A 20,928-nucleotide genomic window follows, 5' to 3' on the forward strand; every position below is an offset into this window, starting at 1 on the left:
TGTTTATCAACATAAACAAAGTAGAAACAGGTAAAATTAAAAAGCTCTACAGGTTTCTCATATCAATATCGTTAGCATAATAATCATCCATTAAATAAGGAACATACGAAGTATAGAGGCAATAAAATGGAGCCCCCTTTAGGCCTGTCAACGAACAGGCCGCGATACAAGACAATAAACACGGCCATACATCACGCAACACAGCTCCAAGTTATTTAATTATCTTAAGGAAAAACTAATCCGCGAGACGATGTTCGGTGAAAATTACGCGCCTACCTGGTGCGTGTACACGTGCCTTATGTTTACACAGGATGTTACAATTTTTGTTGCCTTAATTGATAGATTTGATATTTTAATTGACGCTAAAGTCAAAGTGTATGTTTTAAGGAGATACGTTTTCATTAACACGCAATTTTTATGACTATCTAGAACTTGACCGCGACTTGCGCTATACAGTGAAAGAATTTTTCAAATCATTTTATTATTTCGGAACCTATTGTAAACAACAACTTACTATAATACACATTATTAGTATAGATTGTGTACAGATAATATTACACATTGTGGGTTTTGTGATATTATCTTACACGCAGACGCAGTCGCGGTCGACAGTTAGTTATCAAAAGAAGTTCTTACATTTCGTAAGAATATATAAAAAATAATAAAAATTATTCATTTTGTGCAAATTTAAGTAATTCTCAATCCTAGATACTGATAGCCACAGCACTGTCATGGTTAGTTTAAAATCAGGTGAACGTCCCATTCGTTTCGTCGCGATTTATTATAAAAAGAAATAAAATATATCTCATTGATTTTCTTAGCCACAGTTGAATTCTTTGCAGCTGAAAAAGTGAATAGTCTATTGACTTTTTACTATTAATTTTTGTGAAACATATTTTATCCTAAACTTATATACTTAATATTTATAGCTAATTTACAACGTTAACGATAATGTATTTGTAAATTGTATTAATTTATCTTTAAATATTTTTCAGGTTTTTTCCAACAGCCTGTATAAGGGAGCCATTCTTCAATAGAGACTAGAGGCGGGAAGACGCTGTCGCATACGACAATATTTATGCCCGCAATATTAACGCCGATACGACAGCCGCGCACTGCGAGTGCCAACGTTACAGATCGTGCCCTTGGCTACCTTCTCATAGATCAGTGGTGTCTTATTATTAGTATATTACTTAATTGAAGTTAGATATATTTTATTTTTTTCATCTAAGGCTTTATTCCACTTCCAGTCAGAATTTCAAACCATTGGTAACGTAGTCACGTCTGATATTTTTTCTGTCATATTATTTCAGTGATAATATAGCATTCTAATGATGCACGAATTATCTTCCTTTAATACAAATATTTCCTCGTTTTAATATTAATTTCTTCCTATGAATTTTAAAAAGTAAAGCGTACCAAAACAATCCTCTTACCTCTCATTCTTTGTAAGTCAATCAAACATCTGATGAATTTTTTCAACAAATGTTTAATTTTTATTTATTTATATACCAAACCCATTTATATTTATTGCCATTCAGCTATACATCGCACGAGTAATTAACTTTAATTTATCACTGAAAGCTACCATACCATACCAGTTTTTTATTAATATGAAATGATTTTGAATTAAATTTTGTTCGACGTTTGGGGTAAATGAAGCAAAAAAAAGGTGATTTCAAAAAAACATTCTGATTGAGGGCCCGTGGATTCTCGATGTCCGAAACCAGAGAGGGGGGGGGGGAGACGCATGGCTGCGTCCGGCCCGCCCCAGGCCAAATATAAAAATCATCCATATGGACAAAATAAAATTGCATCCCAAATAACCCGGTGCTCATCGGCCGAAAATCTATTAGCAATAAATATGAAGTTTTCCGATTTAACAGGATTTAAAACGGCATTGAAGCACAAGAGAATTCTAATAAAACCTCCAACTTCTTATGACTTTTCTACTTTATTACTCTGTAGTTATATTAGTTTTAACCTTACGTTTAAAAATGATATTAATTCCTGAAGGTCTAAGTTCTTTACAATAATCAAATTAAGTGCGAAAAGAAAATATTTTATTTCATTTATTTGACACAAAATGATATGTTATTTTTCTGATCTTTTCTTAATATGGGAGATTTTGTGTAATTCTTTATTGTTAAAGTTGTTATTGAACTTGTTAATCTTTCTTCTTACTAACATTATAAATGCAAATGTTTAGATGGATGGATATTTGTTAGAAGGTATCTCAAAAACGACTTAACGGATCTCGATGAAACATGTCATAGATGTAAAACATAGTCTGGAAGAATACACAGGCTACTAATTATATTTTTTTTAGTCGAAGGCATCATCTAGTTATTTTAAAAATTATCAATACCCGAGGCGTTGAAACGACTATTATCTGACTTGTGTTGAAAGGCTGTTAGTACACCTGCCCTTCTAACAGTGTCTAGTGTATGGCAGATGTACAATATACAACTGGTTATTACTAACTAATATTTATACCACTGTTATTGTATTAAGCAGTGACATTCTGTTAACGCTTATGTTAATTTTCTGATAACTATTTGGATTCTTATTAATTATAGGCATCGCTGGATTTATTTAGGGTATTGTTAATAACAAATTCATTTTATTTCATTTTTAGTTTACTTATTCGTGACTGTGGTTTTAGTTTAACAGATAACTTCTGGTTCATGATAAAGTCGTAGTTTTAATGTGGCTGAACTGTTAGAGACCCTGTTTAGAGACTTTAGATAGTGTTTGAAGGAATTATAATTTCTTTTCGTTACCAGTCTATCATCAGACATCAAGAACGGGTCTTCAGCTGTGCTATTCAGTCAAAGCATACTGAATCACAATTTTTTTAAGTTAATACTGCAGATACATTTATTGAGTCGTCACTTAATATACTTTTTTTGATTTGCAGCATAATATTTGTATATCAAGATCTTGTTTTTTTTAAATCATTGTTTTATTGTTTTTCTTGATGGTTGTCGTAGGCATTTGGTGACCACTAAGGTTGTAAATCTAGGATTAGGGTAAAAACAAACAACGGAATGATAATTTTTCTTTTTAATTTCGATATTTTCTTCTACGATACAAGGCACACACACAATTTTAAGTAAATTAATAATAATTACCATAGAAATAATAAATAATAAACGCTCGCCTTATGAATTGCATACTATAAAACAATTTAAAGTGAATACTGAAGCCTCGACATCTAATTGATAAAGGAATAGCGTTAAGTCGTCGCGTTTGCCCTCTGCCGGGTACTTAGTGAACCACCGGCAGTGGGCATTACATTTTCAACCTTATCTCAATATAGAATTGAAATCAAATTTTAACGGTCACATTCATTCCCTTTATACAACCACACATTTTCAGCTAAACATTTATAGTAACAACTAACTTTTACTTATTACTTCTTATTACCCATTATAGATAATATGTATGAAATTAATTGTATAAAGCGATCGTTCAGATCGGCGCTTGACTATTACAGTTTTTTAATTTTGATATTTTCAAATATTTTTTTTTACTAAAGCTTAAAAGACCTCGCTCAGGCGTAACAGATATGTGTGTATTCTTAAAAAGTATTTTTTGATAGCCAAGCGCCAATTTTACGTTCTATACAATGTCTAAATCTTACTCTATTAAAGACGTATTAAAGTCCTCTTGTAAACTAAGCATCGATATAAATAACGCTATCATTTATATATTTAAAAACTACTGCACTTATTGTTACAACTACCCAGAGCTGCAGACACTGGATCATGGATATGAGATGCAGACGCCGGCGCACAGGGCCCCAGCAACAACTCGGCTGAGGCCCTGCACTGCAAAGCCTCGCAACTGTCTTCTCAGTATTCAGTCAATAATATTTTGTAAAAATTAATCGATTCGAATCGCTTAAACTATCGTACTTTTATGCTTTTAATGTATCACTAGTTTTAGTTAAATCTAATCATTGCACTAAAGTTGAATAAATTACACAATATTGTTGATCACATCCTTCAACTGAACTTTAAATTTTAACGTTTTTTAAAAACTAAGCTAAGTGATCCAAATGTACACGATTATGTTAACATACGTAATGACGACATTGTTCTAAAGCTCTTGTGTCGTAGTCAAAGAAATAAATATAGAAAAACATTCGGAATTCAGTGCTTCGATTGGACTAGCGAATAAAAGTTGATTGATCGTATCGTAAAACCAGTCTTAGATCAATTCCAGCAGTTGTTTTATTTAGATAATCGATTTATTATTTCCAAATCTATATATCATACGTAAAAAGTACAAATAGAAACGTAAAAATTGTCGCCTCTTAACATAGAAAATGTAAATAATGATGGATACTTATACATAAATATGGCATTTAACAATAATTTTAAAGGTACAATTCATAAATGAATAAATGTTGACGAATAAATAACTCGAATCGTCGATTAAACGGTTACTTATCCTAGAAAATATAAAGAAAATATTTACAAATTTTGCTATGGAAGAAAAAATTTCCTTAGACTTCGCATCAACACAATCTACGTGCTTAGTACGTCATAACAGTATTTACAATTAATCTCAGTTAAAAGTACAACTTTATCGAGATCTGATACATAGAATTTTACGAGCTAAACTAAATGATGAAAACTTTAATGTACACGAACGTTCCGAAGATAAATCTGAGCCGACGGCTGTTGAAAGATTTCTCCAGACTTCGAAGAATCGTCTACAGCGTTTGCACTATTTAATATTTTATTTTTCTCTAAACTCTGGCTTGACACTGATGATGGGTTTCCTGGTGTCGTCAGGACACTTGTCGTCGTCGCTGTGTTTGTCGGGGAGGTCGGCCCCGTGGCCCGTCAGCTAAGTGGCTGAGCTAAACAGCACTGAATTCTTGTAGTAACTGGCGCGCTCTGATAGTGGGCTCTTCACGTCGCGCTCCATGGCCTGCTGCCGCGACTTGCGCTCCATCTCCAGCTCTTGCGCCAAAGATTCTGTTTAAAAAAACAAATTATTTTATTAATTGCTTTATCTTTATCTGCAACACGAAAACGTTAGGCAAGGTCTAAAGAATGGCGTGAAATGTTTCATCAACAGTAACTGAATTTCATTTGAAAATATTTTATCGAATTTAATTTAAAAATATTTTTTTAATAATTTATCTTATATTATTTATACGACTCTGTGATATATACATAAAAATTAATAAATAAGTAACTTCTAATTTAGTTAGCTTTTACTTTTCTAGCTTAAATAATCTTAATACTGAGCTATCGCAAATAAGCGACGCTAATGTACGAATGCGAGGTCTCGGAAAATTTCATTAGTATTTTGGCAAAAGCTAACATCAAACGAACTTTGCATCCGTATGACACTTCGTAATATTCGTTCCCTTTGGTAACGTACGCTTAACAATGTTAGCGCTTATTAGATTTTACAGACAAAGTCTGCCATTGAAATTGTTCGAATTTTAACATTTTTTTTTATTTTATTTTTAAAACTAACTACTGACTTTAGATTTTTTCAATAAATGATTTGTTTTTATATAAAAACCATTAGTCAGAACAGCTTTTACAATATCCTTACGGTAATTTTTGACGCTTAAGCCTAAAATAACCTAAACTTAAAAATTTAGTCCAGAAACATAATATATTATCTTATGGTGCCCTGAAAACCTAATTGTGGTTACGCGACCGTACTACTTACAAATATATATATCTGTAGAAAATTATATGCTATTCCATCAAACTCAAAAATAAAATGATTCCTTGATAAATAAACACTTAAATGTAACATCAATTCCAGACGCAATAAGTGTACGCGTGGAGGAGAATTTCTAATAGCATTTTGCGAAAATTGACAAAGTTCGTGAAGAGGCAGGAGTAGATGAGGTAAGGCAATTGTCTCCGAAAACGTCTTCGTTTTACGAAATATGCTTATTCAATTTCATGCAACGCTTGCCGCCTCTTGCAATTTACGAGATATAAAAGAAATCGGAATCGCGATTTTTGCTTACTTTTATGGAACATTTTCTCAACGAGGAATTCAATTTTGTCCTCGTGATATTCCTTTTGTAATTTACGGTGTAAGTGTTATTGTAGATTATAATTTCGTGAAGTTTATTTTTTATTTTAAATAGTAGTAGACAATTTATACTGAAAATTGGTTTTGAGTACGTATTTGCCGAGATTGATTAAAGATTGTATTATTATAAAGATGAATGCAACATGCAAACCAACTTATAATCTAAAAAAATATCTTTTATAAAAAAAGTTTAAGTCGTATTTTACTGCAGTTCTTGAAATGATTATAAGTCAACAAATAAAGGGAAGAGAGGATTACGATTAGTCTTAAAAACATTTGTCAGTTAAAAAAACTCAATTATAATACGATTTGTTTCGGCGGAGACTGGCTCCGGGGCATCACACTCGCAAGTGTCGCCGTCGAGGGTTGTGCCGAAACAGAAACCTATTATCCCGGGCGAGATTATACGCCTAGGGCGTCACAATTAAATATTATACACTTAAAAGCTTCGGCCTTTGCCGTTTCACTTCGCTGCCACCCCTAAATGTCCCATTAGGTTTGTTTGAATACGTAATATTTTTGCATTTGCCGCTCCTAAAACAGAATTGCCGGTTCCTTTGAGAGCTATAATCTATTTGTTCTTTGAAATAACTGTAACGGTTGAGCGCTTTGCTTAAATAAAAAGTTAGCCTTTCATGTCTCCTCCTTTCTTTGCGAGTGAAAATATTATCAATTACGTAACACTTATTTACTGTTTGACAGTTTAAATAATTCTCTTTTTTATATCCAATCTAAAGAATTCCGTATTTTAAAATAATTAAGCGATATATTTTGAATTTTTTGCGAACTATAAATAATTTGATTGTTATCGTTTTTTGTAAATAAAGTAAGTAATATTTAATTTTAAGTAATCTGATAAACAAAATGAAATATATCTATAAGCGATTGTCCGGACATTCTCCAAGTTACAATGCCCCGCATAAACAAAACTTGTGAAGGCATTCAGCAGATCATACTGTCGATTAGTTTCTGGAGAAACGAATCGATTTTATAATTAAATAGAGGTCCCGAGCAAGAAATTACACTTTCGTTATTGATGCGCCTCCGGAGACAAATTGTTTCTCTTCGTCCACACAAAAAGCAAGCGCGATCCGATCGCAGCACTTTTTATTTTACACATTTATAATGTCATTGATCCGATACGAATTGTTTGTTGTTCGTAAATTTATAACATTTTGAAACACAACACCTTAGGCGGTATAATTGAGGAGGCGGTCTCATTATTTTTTTAAAAAGTATTAAGCAACGGACACCTCTGTTAATTTTCAGCTTCCAATTAATAACGGCCGGAAAAAAATTCTGGCGAAAAATTCTTTAAACGGATATTTGAGATGGTTGAGAACAAAGGGGGTCGTTAAGTAGGTGGCGTTATCGTTGATGAGGAGCGGATGCCTACGATCACACAAATAGTTGTAAATACGGACGCAGGCTGAGGACCGGCCGCTGCCGCTGACCGTGTCCGATCACATTGATTGAATTGATTTCCTATTACAGAATATCTCTTCAGATTTTTTTTAAAGATTCAATTTCTTCGTGACGACGATAAGGTTCATTTAAAATGCTTTACTCTTTTAGTCAAAACAACATTAAACAAGTTTTTGTATCGATACACAAAACTCATCCTTGTGCGCGACGCTGCGTATCAAAAAACAAAGTTATTGCTTGCGTTTCTTTAATTACATTTTAGGTGTCGATAGTACGTGAGCAATGGATGTGTAAGCACGCGAGGAATGTGGGTCGGCTACGATTACTCTCTCGGTACGCGCCGCAGCTATGTCTTCTGTTCCAACAAAAAGTTAATATCGTCAAAGGCTTCGCGCACCTGTGCGGTACAATTTTTATTTCCATTCATTTTACAAGCGCACCTAAAAAGTGGCCGGGCGAAGTTTCCTCTTTATTAATTTTTCAACTTTATATTACTTAACATCGGTTGGTTTATTCGTTTCAACCGCGGGGCCGGAATACATTTTGACATCCGCCCGCTACTGTGGGTAAAATATGTGTTCATTTTTTCAAATAACATTTATTTTGTTTTTATTATTTTAATTAATCATTATTATTTCAAATCTATCATTAGTTATGATGTTCAATACGATAAATTTGGAAAAACTAATCAAGATGCAAAGAATTTTACTTCAATTTTTACTTATAACTGCGAGGTATTTATTCTTTTTTTTGAACTTAATTTTATGAAAAAATAAAATAAGCTGCGGCCATCGACCCATCATTTAAAGTCTTAGTTCTTTTTAAGCGGTTGTCAACAATATGCATTGTGCTAGAATTTATTGATTATTTTTATTGATTATTTTTTATTTAATTTTTACGTTGCTCTACATTTACCTGTATTGTAAAAAATCAAACAATAACACTGGTATCTGTACGCATTTTGCTTTTGTGTTATTACAAGCTATTTATCTTCTTTGATTACTTTTTTTTTAATTTCTACTAACTGTATACTTATATTTGAATAAATCTAAAATAGTAAAAATACAAGTAACTGGAGATTGTAATGTCTTGTGCAACATCTGAACTAACTTAACACTTGATTAATGATTTATATCAAGCATTTACCGTAGGTTTCTGACACTAAACTATATCGTCATGTCTGTCATTATCATTGACAAAACTGAGATAACAATATGATTTAAACTGTGATTTTGATATCAGAAACCTACGTTTAGTGTGTCAGATAGAGATCTTTAAAAGGTCATCGTTTATCAATAATAGTTCTTATTATATTTTGTAGGAAGTTTTTGGATTATCACATTAGAAGAGACTCACAGCTCGTATTTCTTAATAATAACCAAATTCAATTAAATAATTATAAAATAAAAGGCTTCGAAGTTCTATTGTAATATATTTGATTGCATTGATTTGTAGTGTTCGCAATAGGGTAGTGGCGTGCTCGCGTGTGGTAGACACTTGGGGCCGGGTAACACTTAAATTAGTTGCAATTTCTGTTTGCGAAGTGCTCCGCCGGTGAAAGCCACTCGTCAGTTAAATGCAGGAAACGTTGAGGGCTATCAATGCTGACGTACCTGTGGCTTTTATTGTTATATTTCTGGCCATAATTACTCATAAGCTAATAATGCTTTTAGGATTTGAGAAGAAAAGATACGCTCTAAGAAAATTCTTCAGTTATAAAATAAAATGTTCGAATGTTAAGATTAGATTTTTTTTGGATTTTAAAAATAAAACGTCTGTAAAAAGAGGCATGCAATGTGGCGCATCCATCAAACCGGGCGTATGCGGGTTAGCCGGTACACAATAGTATTTCAAACTCCGAGGCCGGTGCATTTTTAATGAAATTTCTAGGCTTTCCACAAAGCGGATATGAATGAAAAAACTACGTCCGATACCGAACACGTGGCTGAGATGAATCTTTTTTATACAGTCGCTCGGAGCTCACAGACAACCTCATGGCAGGTATTTTTTACTGTTGCTTTAAATAATTTTAATACTACAGGCTTCTCATTAATATTTGAGCAGTCTAAAATGTAAAAAATAAAAATAATTTTTTTTTAAAGATAATATTGATCTTTAATATCAATACTGAAATTTGATTTAAAATCTCTCCCCCACCCTAAAATAAAATAACAACAAAACCGGAGAATGCTCGTATCGTTCATTTTGTGCTTTTAAATACTTGGCATTCCCGATCCGATATGGTATGTAATATGACGAGTATAAATTTCACATGTCTATTTTGTCCTTATTTTTTCTAACGGAGGGTCTGATACATTCTTTATTATTGCAATTTTATTTGATGTTGTGCTTTCAATAAATGGATTTATGATTAAAATTTATTTTGAAACTGAAATAGTTCTGCTGTAGTGGGAAACCGCTTTTAAAGTTTTCAGATTGTGACCAATGAAGAACGAAAGACTTACAAATATAGTTAAATATGTAGAGATAACAAGAGATCATATCCACAATGTTTATTGGAGTTGGAGGAATCTTTATGTGGTGCAGTGTGTCTTACCGGAGTAGTTCTGCCAAAAGGCAGCTCCGCCAGGCAGCATATCGACGGGCGGTGGTGGGTAGGACCATTGCGGCTTGTCCGGCGTGCGAGTCGGCTCGCGCGAGTACGGCGGCGAGGCGGCCGGGGGCTCCGCGCTCGGCGGCTTGCTCTCCGATCCGTTCTCGCGCTCTGAACGTGCCTCGTGAGCTGACGGACTCATGTTCTCTGTGGAAAAGAATATATGTTAGAACTCAGTCATTCTAATAACATTCTGTTGATTTTGTATACTTTTTCCAGTGACCGTGATGATAGTAGAAATATGTCAGGCTAGTATGAATTTTAAATTCCTTTGGTTTAGAATATATAAATAGTTTAAATGTTAAATCGCTAGTTCCTGAGACCAAAATCTCTGTATAGTCATATTATTATCTCTGTTTTGTTCTTATTTGCATCTTTGGTTAATTAGAGGGATTTTCGTCTCAGAAACCAACAATAAATGTAGTAACAATACAAGTAAGTTTATTTGTTTCCAGGAGCGACGTAGACAATGATTACGTAAGATATTGTGCTCGAATGCGTGCTAACTCAGAGGCCGAGCAGTCGAACCCTCGCCTCGCTTCAAATGGCCTGCGGAACGATTTCCTGACACGGAGATTAGTACAAGCCTTCACTAGCGTTTACCGCCCTTCTTACGTCACGCACTTCACCTACGATGCGATTCCCTTGAAACACATGTCAATTACGTGGATAGACGAAAGAAACTAACTCAACTACATCTTACAGTCTATATTACATTGATAGAAACATTGCGACATAAGACCTTTCGGAAGGAAGTTACCGGAGTTTTAGCCGATACAGAGATAGTTTGACAGTCGGTAAGTTAACATGTCAGCGGCAATAGTGAGCACTTTGTTGATACTTGTTGAAGTCTGATAGTGATTACATCGATTATTTGATGACTGAACACCGGATATATGTTAAATTATAGCCTATGAAAAAAATCAATAAAATTTACACTTTTTGATAGTAAGTAAACTGCTAATAGGTAAACTTTAACTCACAAAATATTGTGCTTTAGCAATTATATTATTCGTGTTTATTCGTGTCACTTACCTGTAACAATTCTGAGTATCTCCTGGGGTGCACCGGACTGCTTGAGCGCCTCTTCTATCTTCTGTCGTCTCTTCAGTTCATTCTCGAGTTGCTCTTGGATCTGCTGCCGCTGTTTCCGCTCCTTCTTTAGCCGCTTCTGATACATTACTGTAAAAATAAATATTTTTATTCATATGGTTTTAAGTTATTTTATTACGAAGGTTTTTAGTTATTTAAACATGGTAATAATCAACATAAAGCGATATGAAAGAAGGTCAATAGTTGAAACAATAATACTACTAATCTAATACGTATAATCTTTTATGTAAATAACTGTTGCATAAATGTAAAGGATCTTGTTTATTTATTACTAGTACTAACTGTCGCCCGTGACTTCATTTGTGCGGAATTAAAAAAATCGACATAATTAGTAGCGTATGTAAAAATCCAGACTATTGTCCCTTTCCGGAGATACCTTCAAACAAACATACATCTAAACATTCGTATTAATTATATTAGTAAGATAGTAAGATTACTTTGTTACTCTATCTTTCAAGATCGTGTTAAGATGTTAGCTCGATTCTATCTACAATTACTCAATGTATCTTTCAGATTTATACAACTACATGTATTTCAGTATACAATATATCATAAATATTAATAGGAGCGGTAGAGTTCAGCTCAGGCTTGCTGACTCGTGGCGTATCGAAACAACAATTACTGCGAATACCGGCACGCACAGCAAAACAAAACTCTGACTAAATAAATGGTTTCGCTCATAATTCGTGCGCCATGTTCCTGCAAGCAATTTATGAATGTTTATACTCTACACTCGCGAGAAAGCTCGAGAGCAAACGTCTCACTCGCACTTACGATAACTCTGCCATTTCTGTATCTGATATACACTTGTAATGGCTTTGATTCACATTTGCCGTCTTTTGGTAATATTGTGTTGATGATCGCCAGATTATATCGACTCTCTCGCACTTATTCGTCGGTGATATTTCCATCTTTATCGTTTGAGAGTTGGATTGACGAATGATTGAGTCGGTGTGCAAGTATCGATAGAGTCGCCCTGCCTCCGGTATAGGGGCGGCGCGGAGCTGCCGAGCTATCGATACAGCCTTTTATCTGCTACGTAAGATCTTTAAGGTTTTATAACCGATAACAAATTAGATTAAAGCTAAAGCTTGTAATTCGTATTATAATTTGAATATGTTATAATACAATATTTCACATAGGATTTTAATACCCTTTTCACTGGGTCTTCAATGTTATCAGATTACTAGATTCGCTATTGAGTTAACTTGTAAATAATAAGACAAATTAAAATATTCTCATTAAAATATTGCTAGTTAATTAATGTGGGCGCTAATGAGAATCGCGGCCGAGGTATAGAGGGGCGGGAGCGGGGAGCGAGGTGCAGGGTGTAGGGCGCGACTCCCACGCATCATTTGTCATCGCAGCCTCGGACTGCCGCCAGTAATAACGTGAACAACCATAAATAGCCTTTTTATTTGAAATTCTAACTATGTCTAGACAGAAATTGCTTTTTCATATCACGTAATTAAGTTGAAATCTTCTAAATACCGTAAATGTAGAGCCGATTTCCGAGAATGTCAATTCAGAGCAATATTAAGACAGACATATTTATTAATCCATTAATTCTTAGCATAAAATACTGGCACACGTTATATTAGAATAAGATAAGTATGCAATTATTTCTTTTACTATAGATTTATATTATATTAATGGAAATAAGTTTGGTTTTTTTACACTTAGTCCACTGTTATGATCTTTGTCTCGCGATCGAAATACCTAAAATGTATTATTAGTAAATGACATAGAAATTAGGTGTTTATTAATTAGGATGAAAAGGGTCATTTTCAGGTAATCAGTCGTTAAAACATCGGCGTTGGTTGAAAGTTCATCCGGTGGAAAATTCATCGGGCCGAGCCGAGGCGAGTCCGAACATCGAATCAGTCCAACACCTCTGAAAATCACCTTTTCACTCCATCGAAGCTTATTTTTGGACCTTTCATCTCTTTATATGTATTAACGCTTTTCTGGTTATCAATTAACCGGAACCTGCCTGGACTGGAGCTCATTGAACTAAAATCTTAATGTATTTAAAAAGAATCAGGATGGTTGAATGGATGGGCAAGGTCTTTGTTTAAATTCACATACCATAGACTTGAAATCCTCAGAGGAACGAAGTAACAGCTTCTAATACAATTATGGCTCTAAAATAGTTATTTATTTATTATGAAAGAATCGAGAGTCGGTTTATTTTAGATTTCAAAATGGTAAATGTTACTAAGTTCCAAAATAAATAAGTGTTATTTTGATTAAATAAGGTGGAGATCATTTTGTGAAGAATTTTTTATTTCTTAAACAATGGACATTCGAATAGAGTCAATAAAAACTCTAACATTGGCAATCAATGTCTTATCAGGTGTTCTCATATAATAGTTGGGGAGTAACGCGGCGTTCTCTATTGTTTCTCCGAGTCAATATTTGTAGAGGCCGGTCGGCGCGGCTTTGTGCTCTTGGGTTCTGTAATCCGGAGTAATGCTTCCACAGTCATGCTCCCAGTTGAAGATGAATCGTAATAATTTCATCCATCGATTTTATTTCATCAAAGGGAGGCGCTGCTTCGACAAAGACTCGAACCCTTTGTGTCCGGCAATACTTCTAATTTCAAAGCACTTGATTGTCTCTTTGAATTATGTTAATCGTTTTATTGTTCCTTTGCGGCTTGTGTTTAATTAGGCACGTCATTTTTTTTCCTAAGAAATGAGTTGTAATCATATTTCTTATTCGAAGTGTACTTTGAAATCGGAACTCTCGCTTGCATGTTTCTGTTAATCCTTCAAACTTTAGTAATAACAATAGTCTTATAAAACTCATCGTCAACATATGGTATATGTGATTTCCCACAATTTAGAATAAACTATTATTTTAATACAATGGATAATTATTACAACAATTAAAAGTTACAACTTAACATGTAGATATGTTACAATAGAACGAAGGGAAAACAAACGGTACACGCTTGTGTAGTCAAAAGGCAAAGCAATGATGACAGCAATATAACAGAACTCAAAGCGCGCGATATGAAGGGAAACAATTCGATGACCGAGCGTATGAATAAAAACGAACCACCGAAATATTGAAGGAATCCATTCAAAGGGGAAAAAATGCAATAAAAAGTCCGGCCCGATACAGAATGGAAGTGCGGTTAAAAGCAACGAACGAATATGGTTGAGAACATCCGCCGCAGACAAAAGTTGGACTACTTGGCTATGCAAATTATATTTGCGGACGCCGTGCCGCGCCGCGACCGATCTCGCCGCTGCGGCGTTCCATTTCACCTTACGTACGAGTATATAACGTGTATTCTTTTCATATTTTCATCCGATTTCCTTCCCCTCGTTCATTTTGTTCCGTTTTTAAAAAGTCACGGAACAATGCCGCTTTCCGCGGGGCTCGGTCGCCGCGAGCCGTTTTCTTGCACGCGCCTTCTTTTTCTTATTATTATATCTATCTTTTATACGTATCCAGTTCTTTTCTTTAATACTTTCAGCTCATAAATGGCTGATACGGCCCCCTAGGGTTTGCGCTACGAATAACATGTAAATGAGTCGGTATGCTTGTACAAATTTAAATTGCGATCCCTCTAATGTGCTTTGCAATTTTTTTTTTTTAATATTTGTCTGTTTCGGAACGGAGATATGGTAATAAGTTATCTTGTTGCTTTGTCAGTGATGTCTCCAGAGATAAATTATAGATGATCGGCCGATACAGAATTATGTATCGATGAGCGTTGCATTATAGCAGTTAAAACATTCAAATTGCTGTTTTTAGTGCTGATAATTAGATAGGTACTTTATACGGGACGACTTTTATTTATGCCCCCGAGGTGTAACGACTCGATTTTTTATCAATAATGAAAGGCGAGATGTTTTTTATGCCCCTTCCGATTATGTCTGCCTCAATGTTACTTTGTTGTTTTATCGTGAAACCATAAAAGTTTACAGAATCAATTGACTCGGTTATAAACAGGTCTTTGATTAGTTCAGAAGCGATGGGTTCTATGTGCAGTAGATATTAATTCCTTGATATTTAAAATACTGCAAAAGATATAAGACACGTAATTAAACCCTCTTAATTTGAATAATTGAGGCTAAGATGTGTCTTTATATTACATGCTACTTTGGATTGGTACATCAGTTTTTTAAACAATCCCATTTTATAAGCATGATGAATCAATAGAATGATCTGAAGACATTGATTCTCCTCTCAGTAGTTTAATAAAACGTAAATATGAATCGACATTTATGACGAGCGCTCCCCTCTCAGTGGCGGCCGCGCCATTTAGATAAGTCTTTTTTATAGTTCTTTATTGAAAATAAATTGCCTAGAATAAAATCAGACACAGTCGGAATGGCTTTCCGATAGTTGTGTATGAAATAATGCGTTGGGAGATAAGATGCTTCGCTTATCTGAGCGTATGTTCTCGAGCTAGAGGGAAACGGATTCATTCTGGAATGACGCGGCTTATTGTCAAGCGCTTCATGTTTGAAGGCACAATCAGTTTGAATTATATTGTTCAGTATTAAAATTAGAACATTTGCAGAAAATCAATATCTGTTTCATGTCCCAATAATAAAGTTTCTACAACAATTTTATTTATCTTATAACTTTAAATGTGAAATTTTTTTAATAAAATGTAAAGAAAATATAACCGAATAAAGAGAAAAACTAAGAGAGTAATAAAAAAACTTAATGACAATCCAAAAATAAAACATAGTCCCATAAGTATCGCCAATGTACGATATAAGTCCGTTGACAGTCGTTTAGCTGTTTTATCTATTTCCTCTGTTTTATTTGGGCCGGCGCAAAATTTATGAGCCGAGTGGGTCCTGCGATAAACATTTTCCTTAAAATTGTACGGATTATTGTTCTTGTCGGACGAATGGGGGATTTAAGTTATGAGCTACGAGTGACCTTTGCTACGGATTTGCCATACACTTACCGCAGGCGGATGTCGGTTTACTAAATCTTTTGAACTATATTTTAAACTTGAGAATGTATTGCTACTGAGATGTGAGTACGGATGATTTAAATAAAACAAAAGATATAATTGAAATTAGTTTAGACTAATATAGATACTAAAATGTGATAATTATTTCGTTTGGGATATTAAAAAAAATATTTTTAAACACAAAATAAACGTTAATGCCAAATAATTTGACTATATACAACATGTAAATTAACCTTTTAAAATCAATAAAAAAATTGTTTTCTATGTAATGGGTTCTATTGAACAAAAATGTAAACAAAGTAACATTACTTATCTTTGAGATATTCTATACTGAATACTTACCATAATTATCATTGTCAAATATTACTAGTAATTATCAGTAGTTAAAAGTAATATAAAGTTTTAATAAACGACATTGAACTTATGTTCTACTATAACATTCCTTAGTGATGTTCACCTTCGCAATCATAATAAAACAGAGATTTTGTTGTTATGAAAAAAGAGAAGAAAATCGCAGACGCTTTTATCAAAACGATCAAAGGGCCGGCCGGGTGTTCCCAGTTCTTACGACGTTAGTAAAAAAATACAATCTCTCTTTATAGTTACCATTCCACTGGTTATTATATTCGTATCGATACTGCTGACTTACGGACCGTGAAACGCTACACACACTTGGAGCTACGGCCCCCGAATCTACGCGATTATTTTACGACATTCACAGAAAATCCCGTGCAATAGTTTCATTTTAAAGTTTTGGTTGAATCTCGCGGAAGTAACAAAAGAACATCGAGTAAGCTACTTAGAATTTGAACATACTTAATACAATAGATCAAAATTTCTTTCTATTCTTTGCACACAAAAACTTTTATTGAGTTTGATGTGACTCTTCTTCTTCTTCTAGCTCTACAGCCCTTTGTGAGCCTTGGCTTGGTCCAGCAACTTTTTCCACCTCGGTCTATGTGTGACGTGACTCTATTTGGTGATATTATTGCGCGAGAATTCGCGAATGAGAGAAGTAGTACTAAATTGCATAAGCTTTCTTATTTCTTATACTATAATTTTGGACAGCGGGCAAATGTGTGTCGTAAATTGTGAACAGCAGTAGTAGTCGCGAGTTAACGATGATTGTGTTCCGTCCGGCGCTGTCACGTTTGCAAGACTTACTGATGTGATGTTTGGGTCTTAATAAAAATTTTATTGATTGTAAAAGTATTGATTACGAACTCTAAATATCGAAGGTTTTATTTCTATACCTGTTCAATCTAACAGATGATGTATGATGAAGCAAGTAGGAAGAAGTATAAGAAAATTTGTTGTTACTAATTAAAAGCGAGTAGTTTAAAAGAAATAATATTTAAAGTTTTAGAATCAGTTGGGATTTCTAGTTCACAAATGTAAATCTACTAAGATTTGTATTTTGACAATTTCAACGAAACATTAATATTTTTATTTGATTACAAATATTATTGTATAGACATTTTCGAACAACAATTTACAATCCCAACAAAGACGTCACAAAGCAATATCTCACCGGCAACCACTTGTCTTCACCTCATCAAATCTGATGGCTCGCCTTTGTGATAAGATCGCAAGGGTCGCAAGTTTTAGCCAGTGTCGTTGATGAAAATCTATCACTTATTCATTCGTATGAATATTATCGTGTGATTTTGAATTAATATAATCTTTATATCTGTGTAAAAGTAATATTAAAATAAATTTATTTAAAGCAAACAATACATTTCTTTTTAAAGAAGTACGGTGTCTTCCTACGTAAAGGTTCAACAAATATCTATATGCGTCGTTTAAAACCCAATTGCCTTTTTGTATTGACATTTTATAACTTAGTTATTATGTCCGTTTATGTCGACTCTACGTCTATCTTTCTCGAATATTTCTTAAATCCATAATGATTTAGACATAAAACTAAAACCTCTTTTCGTGGATCGCTAATGAAAGAATCGAATCGGGTTGAGGATTATTTTCGTTGAAATGGCTCACCGGGGCGTGCTTCCTGCGACAGTGTGGTCGTAACTCGACACCTTTATTAATATGCCTGAATTAATAATATTGTAGATATTGGCTGGCAGCCTCGAGGGCGTTTGCGGAGGGAAGGGGCGCGGGGTATCGCGTGCGAATGATATCGTGAGGCTTCGGTGCATCGATTCGAGAAAAATATCGATTTACGTTCGTTTGTTCCAACTCATTCGATACTAATAGTTGTCTTATTATTATAAAGTATTATTGATGTAAAATAATCGCCTTTAGAAAGAAAGTATCAATATTTATTAATCGATTTACCAAAAAATTAGTATACATTCTGCATAATCGTGACGTATGTTTTTTTTATATTTTCAAATTCACGTGCCAAGAAATACTGTAATTATTAACCAGTCAAAAATTGTTAAAAATTATATGAAATTAAATAAACCTAGTAAGTTCAATAATTCTATATTGTGTTTGTTAATGAACTATGTACCACGTAATCAAATGTTTATGTCCCCCAGTAATAATAATTTTATGATTATTATTTCTTGTATATTTCATTAAGTTGCTAAATAAATTTGCACAATTTACTTACGCATACGAAATAAAAAAAATAATTAGTAAAGAAAAACTTTATGACTTAATTATTTTTCAATGTAAGGAGAAATAAATATAAATATGAGACAATTTCTATTTACATTTTGTATATAAAGAGCCAAAACACGGAGAGGCAGGTAAAAATTTAAACAAATATTGACAATGGTTGATTGCAGGCGACCAGCGGAGATCCCCTAGCGGACTGCGAATTAAAACGGGAACGAGAAAAATTAATCCTAATGCGATTTTAATGAAGCCGAAATAAACCAACGCAATAATGAATTGTTAAGCCGCGGGTTGTTCCTTTTGTTTTGATACAGAGAGCGGATTGCGAAAAAAGAACAAGGGAATGCTCTGATATGTTTGCTCTCGCCAACTTAGGATCGATAAACTAGTCTCAGACTCATAATAGTCTGCATAGTCAACAAATTAATAATTAATTAAATAGCTCAGTATTTTGATCCAATAGTTTCTTAATTTTTATATTTTCTTTCTGTGCATCCTCTCGTTCGTCGATTAAAGGTAGGCAACGCATATGCAATTGCGTATGTCTATGGGCAACGGTCACTTCGCTATTTCAGCGATTTCAGGTGGCCGCTCGCTCGTTTGCCACCTTATGATATAAAAAAAAATTACAGTTTTGAGATTTTGTACGAATATTTTGTTAGTTTGACATACATGATTTCGTATCTATTTCAACCGTAACTCGGTTGTAAAACGAGTGAGAAACTTATGTTTGCTGCCATGTTTGCGTGATAAATATTGATTGCGTAATATTTATGAATAAATATTATTATGTTCACTGTAAACATATTTCTATTGTAAGCTGCTGCACGAACCCATATTAAAACTTGGAGAAGATAAAATGTAATAATAATTAAGGCTCAACACTGCACAAAGACGAACGCCTTAGCATCGAGTATAAAGCACACGGCGCTGAAAATGTACACCTGAAGTCTGCGCCCGCTTTTGCATTAACGAATGCGGAAGCGGCGCGGCGTTGTGCATTCAGGACGCGCTGCATCCCCCGCCTCTGCTGCCGCCCCCGCCGCACCGGGACACCCACCCCACAACGCGCCTCGCCCCGGCCTGACGCCTCCAGCACGGCGCGCCGTGTCCCACCCGTGCGTTCATTACCTCCTGCGACCCAACAATTCAAGTTTGCTTTCCGCCACACAATCTACGCCGGCAGACTGACTAGACTGCTCCCATATGCTGCCCACTCGAATAATAAAGATGCAGAAATTAACCCGACCGCACTGAAAAAGAGGAAACTAAGTGAAGCTATCTCGACTTGAATAGGGGTAATGCAACGCGAGCACTCGTCCGCCGAATGAAAGAAACTCGTCGTGAGATGACGCTCCTCGCAGCGGAGGGTGAATGTCAACCGTGGAATAAAAACAGTCAACACATAAATGCAAATGACAAACACGAGCGAGACCTGTAAATGCGATTCGCATGAACTAATGTTGACTTTTCGTAATGGAAAACACAAGTACTCCACTCGCCATTCGGTCGCCGTACGACTCCAACTAATGCAAGTCTCTCAACAGCACCATACGGGAACTAGAAATCAATAAAGTTTCCGCACTAAATTTGCTCCAGCCCATAAAATATTCAATTACGCATAAGCACACATTTGCTAAGGCCGGCGACGACCACGCGGCACCCCCATTAAAGACGCCTAAGGGCCATTTAATCGGTCAGTGGATGTAAATTCGCCGGCCCCAAAACAAATATCCCGAAACTAATAAGGAAACGAAATATGTAAATTGTCTGCCATATTGTTTCACAAGTTGAAATCTTCCTTTAATCTTATAACAAATCCGCGTCCAAATGGCCGGCCCGGGTCGAATTTGAATATGAGGAGGAGGGTAGGTACGAGCACTAGAGGTAGGGTCAGAGTGCGGTGTGGTGCGGCGCGGTGCCGGTGTGGAGCGTAACGTATGCGAAACACGCGCGCACGAGATAGCGCCCGGCCGCCGCCGCCGCTGTCCTATGCACATATTGCAACAAATTAGTTGTCGACTTGTAAACAAGCGGCCGCCGCGCGAGCCCGCTAAGACGTCGTCGGCGGTACTTTGCATGTATATGAGTGCGCAATATGGACCCACAGCTGCGGCGATACTCATTAAGATGTTTTATGACCGGTCCGTCGGACCGTGTT

The 20,928-nt window shown here is 35.0% G+C and overlaps 1 protein-coding gene across 8 annotated transcripts in view; it reads right to left on the reverse strand.

Annotated features, from left to right (window-relative positions):
- Window positions 1-3,088: 3,088 nt before the first annotated feature.
- dac (dachshund family transcription factor) overlaps window positions 3,089-20,928 on the reverse strand; it is a 132,292-nt gene continuing 114,452 nt past the window's right edge. For all 8 annotated transcript variants that reach the window (XM_013325907.1, XM_013325915.1, XM_013325899.1 and 5 more), the window contains 3 exons: window positions 11,156-11,302; window positions 10,064-10,267; window positions 3,089-4,991 (listed from right to left, as the gene is read on the reverse strand). In XM_013325907.1, coding sequence (XP_013181361.1) covers window positions 4,861-4,991; window positions 10,064-10,267; window positions 11,156-11,302 — 482 coding nt within the window. In that variant the 3' untranslated portion in view covers window positions 3,089-4,860. The remainder of the gene's footprint in view (window positions 4,992-10,063; window positions 10,268-11,155; window positions 11,303-20,928) is intronic.

The sequence above is a fragment of the Papilio xuthus genome, unplaced genomic scaffold (genome assembly GCF_000836235.2).
Source record: "Papilio xuthus unplaced genomic scaffold, Pxut_1.1 DF828952.1, whole genome shotgun sequence".
In the NCBI taxonomy this organism is placed as follows: domain Eukaryota; kingdom Metazoa; phylum Arthropoda; class Insecta; order Lepidoptera; family Papilionidae; genus Papilio; species Papilio xuthus.